General features: G+C 43.1%; 1 protein-coding gene across 12 annotated transcripts in view; it reads right to left on the bottom strand.

Moving 5' to 3' along the window:
• PARD3 (par-3 family cell polarity regulator) overlaps positions 1-13498 on the bottom strand; it is a 450340-nt gene extending 436842 nt beyond the window's left edge. For 10 of the 12 annotated variants that reach the window (XM_017820189.1, XM_017820193.1, XM_017820190.1 and 7 more), the window contains exon 1: positions 13298-13497. In XM_017820189.1, coding sequence (XP_017675678.1) covers positions 13298-13417 — 120 coding nt within the window. In that variant the 5' untranslated portion in view covers positions 13418-13497. Of the gene's footprint in view, positions 1-13297 lie in introns of all 12 variants that reach the window. The other 2 variants (XM_017820200.1, XM_017820197.1) reach the window with 2 other exon arrangements.
• Positions 13499-17445: the final 3947 nt, after the last annotated feature.

Below are 17445 nucleotides of genomic sequence, written 5' to 3'. Positions count from 1 at the left end.
TACTCCATCATCTGTATTTGGAATAAACCTACACGATTCCCAGTTAACGCAGGGCTGAGTTGGGAAGGCAGTGATGAAAAGGAGCCCATTCCTACTCTGTGGCCCTCTTTCACACCTGAAAAAGTAGGACATTGATACATACATTTTCCTTCTCAAATCACAGCATCAGTGAAGCAAAACTAACCAGATATTTCCTGTAACTTCGACACAAGATTCAGCCAATGCTTCTGAAAGGAACCAAATGACACTGTAACTGTTTTCTTAAACCCTAACCACAGCATTCATAGGCTCTCCTATTCACATCTACATGTACTTCTTTCCATACCTCAGGTTCCTGTGCACTAGGAAACTTGTTAAAATGGAGTAAGCAATAGTTGTGACAAAGAAGTGACTTCAGTAATATATTGTAAAAAATTGTGAGGCACATTAAACTCCTCTGAAGACACACCAATTTCTGAATTAGTTTAGTGAATCTTTTAACTGCGTAGTGACACAAAACATTTGGTCTTTTCTAACAACTTGTACAACCTCTAGGCATAAACTTATCTCCACGTTAAAAATAAAGCCACTTTGAAATAGTTCATTCTATAATGAAAACAAGTTATAAAAACTATTCATCTGCTAGAGAGGTACACACCATGGCAGCCCAACCACGTGGCAAATCGGAACCCCCGTTCGCCTCGTGGTAACAGAGCTGGTGCCTGTATGGCACAGCAAGTGCAGCCCAGCAGCAGCGAGTCTGGACACAGATGTGGAAATTCAAGTCCATGTCAATGCCCAGCAAAACAGTGTAAATAACAACACAAAGGGGAAAGTTTTATTAGTGGAGTTCTATACCAGGCATAATACGTATTAAAATCCATGCTTTAAAAAAATCTGAAGTGGCAAATTTTATTAGTTCACTTCTGCCTTCTGTATATTTACTTTACTTTTTTTTTTTTTCAAAATTACTCTGATATTTTGTTTTTCCCTTGTCCATTTAACAACATTACCAAACCAGCAGAGCCTATCCAAGCTAAAAGCCTTGCCCTGCTGCTGGTGTATCACGAACATATGTTAGGAGCACTTAATTGCCAGGCTGCAATCTGCTCTCTGAAGGAGGTTTGTAGCAGGTGTGACTGTCTGGTCTGCAGAGAAAACTATATATAAAGATGCAAGAGGCAGGGGGAGGGGGAGGACTCCACAGCTTTGCTTTTACATATCTTATGGGATTTGTAGGCCTACTTATTTAGAGAGAGGGAGAGGGGAACCACAAAGTTAAAACAGATAAACCTTGACATCTTTGAGCTCAGTGTTTGATTTTACAGCCCCTCCGTCACTGCAAAGCAAGCACGTGAGCAGCACCAGGCTGACTCCCATTTGCTGTTCATGCTGAGAAATGCGCAATTTGCAATTGCAAAGAACCAACCTTCTTATTTATTGCATCTAGGCACAGTGTACAAATCCAGAGCCATGTGTGGTCTTCCCCAAAGGCTTCCCAAACAGTGCATCAGGTGAAAGGCATGCTGCAAAGGGCTGTTTATTATAAACTGAGTTCAGATCTCTGCCTCCTATCTCAGCTTCTAGCTTACACTGAAGAGTAACACAAAACACAAAGTGATCTATTACACTCCACACTTAAGTTCAGAAGGAACAATGCATTTTTTGAAAAAAGTGACAGGAAAATTCTGGATTTAAAGCAACATGCTTCTAAAGCACTAATTAATTACAGAAAAACTATTATTTTTTATGTCAGTATCACACACAACTTTAATCCCCAAAAGTGATCAAGAAAAAACGTGGATTCATTGTATCTTAATTCTCTCTATTCACAATGTCTCTGGCATCCATCAACCTTTGGAAACAAAGTCTTTCAGAAGGCAACAAAACACTGGCACATTGAATCAGAAGCAACTTGTGAAGGCTGCTAGAGTTAGAGCAGTCTTTACACACTGCATAATCACAGACATAATACATGGTCTCATAAAAGGAAACACAGACCACCCCTAAAACCCACAAAATCTGCAACTTCTCTGTTGCCCAGAGAAGCTACTGGTGCCTCATCCCTGGAAGTGTTCGAGGCCAGGTTGGATGGAGCTTTGAGCCAACCTGGTCTAGTGGAAGCTGTCCCTGCCCATGACAGCAGGGGTGGATCTAGGTGATCTTTAAGGTCCCTTCCAACACAAACCATTCTATGATTCCATGAAAACAAGACATACATTTTACAAAATTAGCTATTACGATTTACAGATTCAAAATAGTCCATCAATTTTCACATAAAACAAAGGAAAAAAATAACTCCTCTCATTTTCTTCTGCTACGAAACCAAGCAAGTGCTGAATTATGAAACAGAGACATTTTAGAAGAAAATAGACTATTTCCTACAAATCAGACTCAAGTACAGTAGACAGCTACGGTAAATATTGAAACTTCTTTTAAGTCAGAAGACTAGCATGCATTTATAAGCAATTACAGGCCTGCCTTGACAGCATTTTTAAAAGGGGGACACCTACATGGATCTATCTGATCATCCTGTACAGCCCACAGGAAGACAATAGACCTCAACTTCCTCAACCACTTAGCTCTGCACTTCTCCCACAAGTCACTGGCCACTGGAAAATACCACTACAAAAAGCAGATTTAGTCTCAGTTCGAAGTACATGATTGCAAAAAAACCAATTCCAAGTAGATTTAGGGTACAGTTCCCTTCAGCAGCTTGTTTGGACTTTTCTAGATCCTAAAAGGTAAAGAGCAGTACATCCAAGCTAATTACTTCACATTCAAATATCAAAAGAATATTTAATTCAGCACAAATTAACTTTTCATACTAGCTAGCTCCCCTTCGATGCTGCTTTCATTCCTCAGCTAGGGAATTTCACCAGCAAAAGAAACTTCTTACCTCCACAGAGGCAGGGTGAGGACCAGGAGCCTTTTCAGCTAAATATTTTATAAACCTCAAAAGATACAATACAGGATACTCATTATCTATGGTTTCCAGTTTTGCAGGGGGTTTCAAGCTAACAACAGCTATTTTATGGAAACACCAAAGCAACAAAAGGGTAATCAGGAATTTATTTCAAACAACTATACAAGTAAAGGAGAGATTTATAAGACACTGATTACAGTAACATTTCACACATATTAACATCTGGTCTAGTTTACCAAAGCATTGTGTTCTGGAGTGATTGCTGGGCACAGGGTGAAGAGACTACTCCATTGCCTAACATAACCACAAGTTAAATATGTTGTTTTACACACAGAGCATAACATTTTCTTTTAAGATCAGCTTAGTTAAGTCTAGAAAATATAGAAGGTTTTCTCTTCAAATGCCAGCACTTAAACATACAAATATTTTGCATACACAGTTATAGACATTTAAAACCACAATCACTGGTCATTTTACAACACAGAGCCTACACTAACAGAGTATTCCAAATTTAAAAGCTCTTCTTATTTCAGTCAGTCTGCTTTTTCTTGATGTTTTTTTAGTTCGGACTTCAAATTTTCCAGAATTATTAAAGGCCACAATTATTTGTGCTATTTTTCATTTGAAGAAAAACTCTAAAAGAAGAAAAACCTTGAAAGAGCAATTAAAGCTGCTGTTAAAGAAACTCAGTGAGAGCAAAAACCATCAAACCTATCTTCTCAAATTAGTATTCTTAAAGACAGAAAAAAAAATGCTGAATACAGGATTTGGCAACAATGATCACTATGCCCAGCATACAGGACTCTCAGTTTAACTGAGTGAGAATGGAGGAGTCTCTTGTGCAAAGTCTTTTCCTTTCCCCCATCCCCAGCCATGTCGGACTCACAGTGCCACACCAGAAGCAGCTTTGTCAGCGTTTACCAGTTAACTCAGGACACACCCTCACCTTGATCCAAACCTGAACTGCTGCCTCACACTGAGCCCCTCACATGCACCTTGCAGGAGCCCTGCAAAGCGGGCCTTCCCAGTCCAGGAAAGTCACAGCCATTGCTGGGCTACCTTCCCTCATCTCCCTCCTAAAGCAGCAGCAGTGCCCCTCTTACCCATCACTCATCTCTACAACAAAAGCCAGAAACATCCAGCAGAGCAAGTGGGGTGTATGGAGATGACTACTCTCCAACTGGCTAAATTATTACAATTGCACAATATTTTTTTAACTGTTAGCAAAGCCTAACACTTGAGGACAGCAGTCTTCCAGTAGCCAAGACAAAGACAAATTAAAGGTGCATAAAATCCCTTCCCTCTTTATCTTCCCAGGCTGCACACAGTGCCGAGGCAGGAGGCTCATTCACCAGGAATGGCTGGCCACCACAGCCCTGCTGCCTAAATTCTTCTTCTTTTGGTACTTGGTAGCTGGCCACTCTCCCAGTGCTCAAAGCTGCAGGCAAGGAGTCTTCACAGGAAAGTAGAGGGGAAAAAACTGACAGCACAAACAAATGCACACTTAAAGAAATGCAAATAACGTTTGGTACAACAGGTTCTTGGAGAGACCAAATTAAGTCAAGCTTTGTTATTTCACTTAGCGGTTTATTAAAGAAGTTAAAGGTTCTGAAGCTTCCAATTTATTCCTTTTTTTTTTTTAGCTGTCATTCAAGTTGTTATAGTAACAAAACTTTCAGGCTGCGCAGTCTCAGTGACACTCCAGCATCCCTAGAAATACTTTTCCCAATATTTATTAAATTCTGCTCCCTCCTGTTCAGAAGGACTTCGAGAACTTGGAACAAAGTTTTTCTTCTCATTATCTGTGCAAAGAGGTCTATTGCTGAGAGTTTCTCACAAGTAGGATGCTGCTTCTGACATCTAACAGAGAAGAAAAAACATTATGTAGGCTTTGCCTAGGGGGAAGATAGAGTAACTCAACAACTTTGAAAGCACATGCAAAAAGACGGGGTAAGGTGAAGCTACTGTTTCATTTAGTAAGTGTAGCTACATTTCTTCAAACAAATAAAAACACCTAAGTGGGTGCACACACAAACATACCGGCACTCCCAGAAGTTCTATCTCCATTTAAAACATTTTATACCCACATAACTCTTTTTTTCTAGTAATACAACATCAACACCAGAAACATTTTAAATTGCCATTCTGAGTTTGTAAAGACATGCATACCAAGAAAAAAAATCCTATAAATGTGGCCACTTAAAAAGAAAACTGCTAATGATATACCAGCTTGCTTCTCCTGCAAAGGATTCATAATTTTGCTGCATCAGCAGCAGGCTGAGCATGAGAGAATGTGGAAAGTATGGCCAAAAATGTGACATTGTGTTTCCAAAGCAGTATCTATTTTCCCTACCAAATCAGAGATACACTACTTTCACTAAACTTACTGCACAAAGAGAGAAGCTTCCTATAATAAATTCCACAGGTTTCTTTTTTAAAAAAACCCTTTTGGGTGACATTCATAGTGCCACTGAGGTCAATTTTTCATCCTCTTGCTAAATGGACCACTTACTTCTGGGGCACCGAGTTAACCAGTTTCTTCTCATCTTTTGCTCTTTATATTTGTCAGTACGTAATTTACTGCATTATTGTCTTGCTTCCATGCAAACTCCCATTTCCCTCTCATATGAAAGAAAAGGCACCAGGAGTCACATCCGTCTATCATTACCCCAAAAGTACTTCCTTTCACCAAACTCCAAGGACATCCCAACATTTTTCCACCCCTGCAGAAGACCATCCTTCTCCCCACAGCCATTTCCCTTCTGCCAGCCCTGTTTTATAGAAGTCCTGCCAAGTTGTAGACACAACAATCCAGGAGCCGACACCAGCCAACTTCTCCAGCACCAGAAAATGGGCCCTGGCAGGAACACCGCAGCATCCCAGGGCCCAGCACCACGTGATGCTCATCTCTGCTCCTGGACAGCAAGGATCACACAGAAACCCACTTGGTCTTTATTACTCTTCCCCCCATTGGAGACCTCAGCCCTGAGACGTAGCATGTGGAATCCAGCCCAACAGTTTTTGGTAGGAATAAATTTCTCCTTTTGTTTGGGATTAAATAGGTAATTAATGTGTGCCACTTTACCATAAGAAACTGAAGTAGAAAATAAGTTGCCATCAAGTAACTGCTACCTGACTGAAAAAAAGAACAAAAGCAAATACTGCAACAAAATAGAAAATTATTTCCAATTTAACCAATATCTGGGATCAATTGGAGAAAATTACTAAGGTTATTTTCATAGGAAAAAAAATTACATTGCTAAGGTATTGAAACAAGTAAAACTAATCTGATTATCTCAAAAAAACAAAAAGGCCTCAATATTCACTTTTAGTTCAAAATTGTTTTTCCCCAACTTAAAATTTGAGTCATTTCTCTTTCACTAGCAATATTGGTCATTTCAACAAGTATTATGTATGTCTCTGCTGCTGTTTTCTTTTTTACTTTCTTAGTTTTCTAAACAGCACCACTGGATTATGTAACTTAGCTCAAAGGCAGTTTGGTTTTTGGTGGTTTTTTATCCATTTTTCAGCAGTAGACTTGCTGAGCATTACAGGAAAATGACCTCAAAGAAACAAAGAAAATATATAATGTATATTAAAAAGGAGGGGGGAAAATAAAGCACAGATGCCCTGAAGTATCTTGCAGAATTTTTTAATACTTTTTGCTTCCCTTTTTATTTTCTTACTGCTCAGAAAATATTCCTGAGTGAGAACATCTGTGCTATACTCTGGATTGATGTTTGAAGAATTCCACTTTATTTTCAATCTACATAAGCATTGGTTCAGCATTGTTGCATGTTTTATCCATTCAATTTAAATTTGGATGAAAAGGTTTGTTTTCCTTTGAAGAACCAGGAAATTGTTTTAAAGCTACATGGACCATATTCTGTATAACTAACATCACCAGCATTTCTCTCCCATTTACTCCATCTTATTTTACCAGATTAAACGTGCCACAACCAAACGATGTCATAGTCTGGTACAACTGAGAAAGTGTTACTTCCAGTGGTGTTTTTATAACAGAACTAAAACATCTGCGACTGTTATAACCTAAGTTAAAGTGTAAAAAGCTATGAGAGTCAGATGGTTTTCCACTGGTGGAAGGCTATCGCCCAGGAGAAGAAAGGCTGGCAACTCCCTAAACCCCAGATTGCCTCCAGGAACCGTTCTCCAAACGCGCTGAGCGCTTTCACAGGCTCCTCCACAGTCCTCCCCTCAGAGCTACAGGAATTGCTCACAGCAGCTGAATGGTGGGTTTGCTCAAAGGGAAAATCACTCTCAAGCCACTCTTCCACAAACACACACTTCACTTTGATCACCCTTAAGTAACACTGAAAGGCTGAGAAACCACATAAGGCCAAACTGAAAGCAACAATGTATCCCGTCCAGCTGAAGGTAGGTGCTGCTCACACCAGCCAGCCTCAGCAGTACCACACACATCCTTCACTGAAAGCACCTTCAAAGCTGAAGGGCTTGCATGCTGTCCACTTCTCAAGCCCCTCTTTGTAAGCAGTACAGAATTCAGTCATCCTCTTTATTAGCCTTGAATAATCTCAAAAGCATTTAGACTGCTTGCTTAAACCACAGGGGTACAGCCTCAGTGTGGCTCTAGGGCCTCCCTAAGACAAGCCTCCTCCCTCCTTCCATGGATGGCTGAACACAGGCAAGACCTGGCAGAGAGGGGCTGTGGCAACAGCATGGCAGGGCTTGTGCAGCTCCCTGTCTTGCAAGCCACAGCTCCCCTCAGGCACAGCATTGCAGTACAGCCAAGTCACCATGCAAGGGACCTTCACAGCTACTGCCAACACTCACTCCAAAGGGTCCTTCCTACCTTCACCCTGCAACATCTCTTGCAATGTGCAAGAGTAGCCTGTCTTCATAGATGAGGACAATGATAGGAAAACATTGATTTGACTGAAAACACAGAGGAAGTTGTAGAGAAGAGGTTAAAAGTAAGTTTTCCATAATGAGCGGAGGGAATTCCTATAGCCTTCCATTTCCAGCACCAACCCCCAAACCTGCAGGATCACACAACAGCTTTCTAAATATTAAGCCACTGTGACCCATTTCAGTACTTATCTTCCTCAAATTAGCATCTCTCCACTGCTGTTCACGACCTCCACCAAGCCGCAGCAGAATGACGTTGCCCATCAGCTGGGTTTCACTGCTGCTACTGGGAGCCCAAAAGGAGCAAAGAGGTCAAGAGTCAGCTTGAGAAAATTGCCAGCAGCCCCAGGGAACCTGGACACTCCTGGCTGACCTCAGGTAAAACACTGAAATACCACCCAGCCAATACTAAATGCAGAGCCCAGAAACATCATCTTGGCGGTGTCAGCTAGAAGTAAATTGATAGCCAACTGAGCAGCAGGGGTGAGAGCAATTTTTTGGCATTTTGGTTCTCTTTTGGGCCTTTTTGGGGTTGAGTGGATTCCTGCACATTCTGAAAACAGCATGTAAGATTTCCTTGTATTTAAAAAAGGCTCAAGATTTACACATGTATCAAAATGAAATTAAAAAAAAAAAAACTTTTATGCTAAATTTAGCCACTATTGCTGTTTGAGTGTTTCCATTAAAATTCCAAAGGGGTCTCTTCACAGGCACCGAGGAGGACATAGTTAAGCCTGTGGCCAAAACATAATGGTCAAACTTGAGGAGGGAGTGTGTCAAGACCAGTACAAAGCCCAAGTAAAATCAGCGTATTTTCATACTGACCCACCCCTGTGCATTAGGATCTATAAAAGATGCCCCAGTGACACAGTCATGAGCAGCTATGAAACTGTTTGCTCTACAGAACATAAAATGCATCAAAGCTGAAGTTGTGTACCTGAAAGACAACCTACTGCCTCAGAGCTGACCTTTAAGCAAATAATCTGAGAAGTCCCCATTAGCTGGCAGTAAGGGGGGGAGGGGGGAAATAAAAATAAAAACATATTTAAAAATAAAAATTAAAAAAAAGCAAGCTTCACACACAGATTCCCTGTGACTACAACCTGCCCCTCTCACACTTCTCTGCTGATGAATGTCAGACCTACCAAAGAGAGGGAGCTTTAAGCTCTGGGTGGCCTAAGCCTCCCATGTACAATTTAAGTGAGAATATGGTCATTTGACACCTGTTACCTTTGCTCACACTGCCAGTTTTCCTTGAGATCTGGTCCCTTATCATCAACTGCCTTCAAATGCTATCAAAGAGCAGATTACAATTTCTTTTCACAAATATTAGCACACTGCACTTTTTAAATGAACAATTGAAGTATTGTTCCATGTACCATCACAAACCCCACAAAACTTCATCTCCCACAGCATTTGGTGAGAGGAAGGGGGAAAGTGACTCAAGAGACTTCTTCCAAAATCTTTTTTATTCAGCAGAAAAATTGTTAATTTACTTATTTAAATTAGAAAATCAGGATTACATATGAGGTCTAGGAACACCACAACAAGCTCATGATATGCAGAACAACAAACAACTATCATAGAGACCTGTAGGGACTGAACATGACACTGAACAACCTCAGCAAATCCATGATTTCCTAATTCATATTCTTGCTTACTGTGCTCATTTACATCACATTAAAAATTATTTTTAAAAAATATACCTACCCATTACTTATACACACTTATTTATACAAGAAGATAAGAGGTAAAATGCTTACGATATAAAAAAAAAAAAATAAATCAAAGCACAGAAAGATTACACTGACAGTCAAAAGTCAACAAAAAAAGTCAGAAACATCTCTGGCTACAACTAGATCAGATCAAAGTTACAAGATGCACAATTACCTCCTTTTGATAAATAGTTACTTGATACATCATTTCTATAATAATTTTCTACATTTTAACACTAGGTCAATATTTGATAAGCATGTTTCACATCAACTGCCTGTCTGTTGGCTGCCTTTTGGTGCAATCCATCATCTCTTGCCATCAATGTTAAGCCACTCAGGTGCGGCTGTCTTGTCCTCTCAAATCCCTCTTACTTTCTTGCCAGTTTTTAATCATTACATTAATTGCTAGGAAGCCATAAGCAGAACTACATCAACTCCAAACTTGCACAGCCCTTGACCAGCAAGGTTTGGAAAATGCACCTACCATTTCTAAGGCCAGCTGCCCCCTGCCCAAGTTGTACTCCTTTAACACTCACACAGAGATTGTGCCAGAGGCTGCATCAGTCCATCCAGCCACACAAATAGCGCACCATTAGCGTGCCACCATGCAAACTGGGTTTCATTAAACATGATCGATTTTGCTGACTCCACTTGCCCTGGACAAGGTGGACGTCTCAAACATCTCTTAGCATTTGCTTGTTCATTGCCCTGAAACACAACCTGCAGACAAAATGTATCACGTTTCAGACACTAAGCCTCTTTTGGAATAAATGCAAAGGAACAGAAAAATTTATACACGCTACACAGACCAACCTTCAAACACAGCCTGTCATATTAATAATTAATTCCACACCCATAGATTTAGTATTGACAGCAGTGTTAATCCATAATTAATTTTTGGAGATTTATGAATCTTAATCAAAGACATTGCACCCAAAACTAGCAGCAGTTACCTGCAGGTCTGTTATCTGTATGTTTTCAGCTCAAAATTTTAGAGAGGAGAATCTTACTATTATGTGGATTATTTTCCATAAGTATTTTTTCCATTCTCGACATGTCTCTTCAACCAGAATACCAAGCCAGAACACAGAAGCCAAATTTTGAAGTTACTCACTCCTGGCACAGTGAATATTGGGGTGCCTCACTACAACTGCACAGGGACACCACAAATGCACACTGTGCAGATCACTTATTGCTAATCACAACCTGGAAACCATGACAAAGCTGGAGGTAATCTGGGAAGGGCTGACAACTCAGTTCTCAGAGGCTTCAAGGCATTCTCCTGAAGCAACTGCTGCATACAGCAGACACACACATTCTTGCAGGATGAGAAATGCTGGTTTTCCCTTAAGTATGAAAACCATAAACTTAATTCAAATATTTTGAATAATCTTCCACCAGATATGCTTTTTTCCATAACAGCACAGAGGTGGTAGATTTCAGTGTCAGCTTGATACCAGCTACCGGACTGTAAATTCATATGCACACATATACTTTGATTCTCTCAGTTTAGGAATTACTTTGTCCCCTTTTCTTGTCTCTTTATGAAGAGTTGATCATCTGCTACATTAGCACAGAAAGAAACCACCTAACTGCTACAAAATGACAGTCATCTATGAAATTCTGGCAGTGAAACCACAAAATTACTATGTTACTCTACTGTGAGCACGGCAAGCAGCACTATACATCTATTTACAAAACACTGAGGATCCACTTCCTTACTACCTAAACACCACCACAGAAAATCTTCAGCAAATTTAAGTTAAAAGTAAGGTTTGACAGTGACCATATAAAACACTCAGAGAAAGCCCATGGACTCTGCTACTGTTTTCAACCACAGAATTTCCATATAATAGAAACAATCTCAGTAATTGCGGCTACCTCAAGTCCATACCAGTGGCATATAGCATAACCACCATATAAATACTAATAAATAAAACCACCCTGTCATCTTAAATCCAGGGTACAGAGCTTTTGGTACCAGGGACCAGCAAGGTGTGGGTGCCTCTCTGCAAACTGTCTTTTTGGACAGACGTAATCAGAGTTACATTTTTACTTTTTTTCGTGCTTCCACAGGTGGGCCACTTCTTTCCTGAGGAAACCCACATCATTTGCAATCATGTAACCTTTTCCTGGTGACCGGCCTGTGTTTCACCTCTGCTCACTACTGCAATTCCTTCCAGGTTTAACATTATGCTGCGGAATGCAACAGCCATCACTTAATGCAACTTAATAGCTGGAAGCCAGGATGCAGTCCACTGCCACGGGAGTTACACGGGCCCCAGTTTTGGAACACAACACATAAAAATAATTACTTTTATTATTGTTGTAACACTGATGAACAAATGCTGCAAATACTTATCATCTGAACGGCCGATGAGGTATTCGGTGCTCCACTGAGGGTCACGCTTTACTGCTTTACCTTAATCAGAGGTACTTTCGGCTCCTGTCTCCTACATGCGGGGAGACTGTCATGTGAATTAACTGTTGTATATAAATAACAGCTGGTATGCAGCCACAGACACATCCTAGAGAATAATTTTATTCTTTTTCCAGCCAGAATCAGAATATGTTTGCCTTCCTCAGAACCATATTCTTCGGGAATCAAGTGGGGCAGTGATGGGAACATCAGTTACTTTTCTCCTCCCAGCAACAGGAATTCTCCACAAAAAAGAAAAACCTGATCTTAACAATTTTCTTGGGAATGACTTCAAACCAATCAATATACCATTCACAGTATTCCTTCCACTGCATGTTTCAGGACAGCCTGGCAGTCTGCATTTGCTAAAGCAAAACTTCCACAGTTGGAAGTGTAAAGCATGTCAGAAGGGCTAAGGGGAAAAAGCACACTCAACTGCTTGGATGGATCAGGCAGAGGAAAGGGGAAGGGCACTGCTCAAGTTCTCAGCCAACGACGGTCGTACTGTCCCAACAAACCAGTTGATCAAAAAGAAGTTTGCAGCAACAAGAAAGTACGGGGGCGGGGAGGGGAAAGAAAGAAAGAAAGAAAGAAAGAAAAAAAAAAAAAGGAAAAAGCCCAAAGACCAACAAGTCGCCCATGGAGGGAAAGCCAAGTGTGGAACTGCCTGCACACCCACAGCCAGGGATTTCAACATGGGGCTGCGGGAAGCCGGCGCGGGCGGGTGTCGGGAGCAGCCCCGCCGCGGGCCGGGCCGGCGCTCCCCGCACCCCGGGGCAGCGCGGGCGCTCCCGCACACGCGCAGCGCTCCCCCCGCGGCGGGGCGGGCGCGGAGCGGCCGCGGGCGGCGGCGCTGCCGTGGCCCACCCGGACCCTCGCTCAGCGCGGGGGGCGGCCCGCGGGGGTCTCCTCGCACCGCCCTCCCCGCCGGGCCTGGAGGGCCGGGAAGCCTGAGGCTGGATTTCCAGCCCTCCGCGGCCACTCCCGCCCGGCCCGCGACGCCTCGGCCCCACCGCCCGCCCCGGGGCAGACCCGGCACCGCCGGCCCCCGCGCCGCGCTCCCGGCCGAGTTCGGGCGGGTCCCGCACCGACACCCCCGGGGGCCGCCCGGCACCGGCGAACAAAGGGCCGAGGCCCGCCCGGCGCCCGCGGGGAGCCGCGGAGGGGCCGCGGAGGTGCCGAACCCCCCGCGCCCCCCTCCCCGCGGCGTCGCCGGGCACACACGGACTCCCCGCGGGCTCCGCCGCCGCCCGGCCCCGGCCCCGCTCCCGCCGCCCCCCCGGCGGGGCAGCCCGGACTTTCCCCCTCGCTTCCCTCCCCACTCCGGGAAGCGCCATATTGATCGCGGGCGCCGCTCCCCGCGCCCCTCACCTTGGCGATCGCCTTCTTGTACCGGGTCACCGCTTGCTGGATCAGGCTGAAAACTTTCATGTTCCCGTCCCCGCAGGGCACGACCACCCGCGTCCTCCCGAAGCACACCGTGACTTTCATCCTGCGCGGCCGGGGGGCTCCCGCGTCCCTCCGGCCCCGCGCAGCCGCCTTCTTCTTCTTCTTCTTCCTCCTCCTCCTCCTCCTCCTCCTCTCCGCCCTCCGCCACGGCCGCCCCCCGGCGGGGCGCGGCGCTCAGCCCCCGGCCGCCGCCGGGCTGCCGCTGCGGGCGCGCTGCCTCCCTCCGCCCCGGCGAGGACAGGGGAGGGGAAGGGAGGGCAGCACAGGACGGGGGGCCGGTGCTGCCTTCCCGCGGGCCGGGGCCGCTCACATGCCGCGGCTCTGCCCGCGGCCACCTGCTCGGCGCCTGCCCCGGCGCGCAGCGGCGGCGGGCGGGGCGGCGGCGCTGCCTCCCGCTCCGGAGGCGTGGGGCGGGGCGGGGGCAGCGCTCGGCTCCGCGGGGCGCCGGGCAGCGCGGACGGAGCGGGGGGAGCGGAACGGGGCTCGGCTCTGGGTAGCAGCGTGACCTGCCCGGTGCCCCGTCGGTGCTCCGAGCCCGGAGGTGGAGGGGCTGCCCCGACGGGTCCCGGGGATGCACCGGCACAAGGAGACCCGCAAAATCCTGGTCCTTCAGTTGTTGCGCTGGGGGGACGGGCGCTGCTGCGCCCCCTCGGAAGGCAGCCTGCTGCCGCCCTGTCCCTGGTAAGAGGGTCAAAGGGAAACACTGCATGGCACCTGAGAGAAGGTGCGCTGCGGGGCACCGCGGAGCTTTGCTGTCCCTCCGGGTGTGCCACCGCGCCCAGCCGAAATCAGATGGTCTTCGTGGTCTTTCGGGCATCTGTTAACGCAACAGGACCCACGCAGAGCGAAAACTGGTGCATCATCAGTAACATCAGCACCAATGGAACCGCTGAGCCATCTCGTCCTCAAAGCCGTCAGAAGTCAGAGGGGTTTATAAATATCGTTCACTTTATTTCATGGATTTCGCTGAGGACAATAGAATTGCACAGTTCACCAGACTGTGGCTTGACAACATATATCTTTTGGTGAAACAATTCAAACTAACGAAAATGAAGGCAGAGTTTGGTGGACATGAAGGCAGGGGGAAAAAAGCTGCTGCCTTTCTTTTTCCCCTGAAATTAAACACGGCACTAGAAATGTGAAATTCAAGTAAGCTTTGTAGCACGTAATGTCAACATCATCCTTCTACAACACCGGGCAACTTAGCACGTGTCCTCTGGTGCTCCCTGCCCGGCAGCTGTCCCAGCTGGCAGTCTGCTCTTGTTCCCTTAGCAATAGTATTGGTAACTTTAAGAACTTCAAACCTGGTACAAATGGCAAAGCTGTCTGCGGTTTAGTAGGTACACAGCTAAGGAGCAAAATTAATTATGTTTTTAAAACATCAAAGGTGAAATTATTGCCCAGTTAAGTCAAGCATGAGAATGGCATCCCTAACCCTTTGCATTCTAGTTAGCAGTTTCCAGTGTAGAAAATGGAAGAGTCAGTTTATGTTAATTTGGTCCCACGTGTATTGTCCAATTTAATTGAAATCCATAAAACTTTTTCTACTAATTACAGTTTTGGAAAGCTTTGGGACACTCACAAGATCAAACAATCCATCTGCTGACCTACAGATAATTGTTAGCTTAGACGCCAATTTTATTACCATTACAAGCCTGAGTTATCTGAACTAATATATCTGAATTCTATATGAGAAACAGTACGTCTGTCTGTAAAGCAGGAAACAAGCACACTGGCCATGTTATATTTTGTCATATTCCCAGTGTTCACTTGTGTGGAATAAAGGCAGCATGCAGGAGTCCAGAAAGGCAGAAATTAAATAAAGCTGGAGTAAACAGTTTACAGCTAATAACTGAGACAACAACTGAATATGCTCTGCATTTTTATGACCATTGCTCATCAAAACTATTATTGGAGAATGATGAAAATTTCCATTAACCTGCTGCTTTTGCACTTTCTAGGTGATCATAAATGCTGCTGGGAATATATTGAGAGGATAAAAGAGGTATAAATCCTTCGTTTAATATACATCACCTGAGAAATTTACAGAAAGGACTGTGAAAATGTGAAGTCAATAGAGGCTCTTCCCAGGCTGTTTTTAACAAGAATTTTACAGTGTCACAGACTGTGTAATATTCCACATTATACTTCAGTTTCATTGGTATTTATCTGCTGAAACATAATGTTGCATATCTCTAACTATCACACTTTTATTTATAAAACTTAATACTGCTGCTGTTCGACAGTAACTATTTCACTGTTCAGATACAGCTACAGGTTTTTCATGGTTTTCTATGATTTAATTCCTGCTCTTGCTGTCTTTAGCAAGTTTCTTGGCAGTTTTCCCAGCTGTTCTAACAGTCTCCTGGAAAAAAAAAAACAGTTTAGAAAGAAATATTGATAGTTTTTCCATTAAATGTGTGAAATGGGAAACTTCAGTAATGAAGTACAAGAAAACAAGTCTATCCTGGGATCTGATTTAAAGCCAAAGCTTAAAGACTTGCACATGAGTAGTGATAGTACTAACAGGAATGAGAACCTCCAAGATCTGAGCTTCTTTCCCATTAGATACACACACAAGTTATACACACATCATTCTGAAAACATTTTGAATACAATTTACCATGTATAGTGTTTGTTGTGTTCTTCCTTAGAAGGAAAAATGAACTTTAAGAAACAAGAGTAACAAGGCTGTGAGATTGTACCAGGTCTAATTATGTAAGATAAATGAAGTATAAAACATTATTATAGGAGATTATGAGAAAAGGATTATACTAATCAGAAGAAAAATTGGCAAGAGTTGCTAGTTTACAAAAATTACAACTACTTTCCATGTACCTATTGAGAGGACACCATTTTGCAATATGGGTGGCATTTACATAGTTCTGGATGTTGAGCTTTTCTAGGTTAACATACCATAGAATCTGACAATTCATTTATTAAAAGGTACGCTGTTGGAAGATTTCCATGAAGGGTGATTATTTGTCTGGAATGAAGAAGTAGGAGATAGAGCATAGAACAGAGGGAATCAGAGCTTGTAACTACTAATGATTAGTATTCAAGTTCTGTTCAAAATGGCCACCAGGTTGAAATCCCCTGCATAGGCACTGCAAACATGCAAGGAGTGAGAATCTTGCAACTAAATTATCAAAGGCCATTTTTATATGAATGTTAAAATATTCAGGCAGTGGAATACTGCTGATTTCTAGAGCTATTTCACAGTTTATCCTGCCTTTATACTCTACATCAAAGAATTTTTATGGACTAATTCTGTACATGTTCGGGTTTAATAGTCTGTTCATGGCATACAGATATTCCCTGGTTTGACAAGAAAACACTGATTTAGTGTACAGTATGTTTGAAATTCATACAGTTTTAAATATAGATGTTTCCTTAAGCCAAGTAAAGTTAATTCAGTACTGTAGAAAGACCAGTGTCAAACTGAAGAATAATAGTATTCCTTGAAGAACCACAGTTTAAAAAAAAAAAAGTAATCAAAATCACATAGCTATCAAAGTCACAAAAGAAAAATGGGGTGGCTCAGTTATACGAAGCTGACAAAAAAGCTAAACTCTGGCACCCGGTGTGAGTTCTAAGTGCCGTTTGTGAAAATTACGTGGGGAATATACCAAACACTAAGAAGTTTTAATGATTTAAGATACCTACCTGCTGTAACTCTTCTCCTGCACAGTTATTAGGTAAAATCTTAACTTCTTTTTCAAAAATCTGACTTTTAAAGTTCTGAATCATTTACATTTTACTTTGAGTTGTTAATCTTACCAAAGTAAACATGCCTGTGACTTAGATCTTTCAGTGGATAACCTTTTAGCTACAGGAGTGGGCTGACTTATCTGCTGTTATATTTTGTGATTTTTTTCCTGCATACTGACAGTTTTTCCACAAAGGAGTAAGGCCATGTTTCACATCGGTTTCTTTTATGAATGAGAAAATCATTAAAGCTTATTAAGTAATTGTGGCTAGTTCTGGTCTGAAAAAAAAAAAACAAAAAACAACAACAACAACAAAAAAAAAAAAAAAAAAAAAAAAAAAAACTCACTAGAGAGAGAGAT

Source organism: Lepidothrix coronata, unplaced genomic scaffold (assembly GCF_001604755.1).
Source record: "Lepidothrix coronata isolate B3197 unplaced genomic scaffold, Lepidothrix_coronata-1.0 Scaffold80, whole genome shotgun sequence".
Lineage (NCBI taxonomy): Eukaryota > Metazoa > Chordata > Aves > Passeriformes > Pipridae > Lepidothrix > Lepidothrix coronata.
This window is presented reverse-complemented; position numbering and strand designations above follow the sequence as displayed.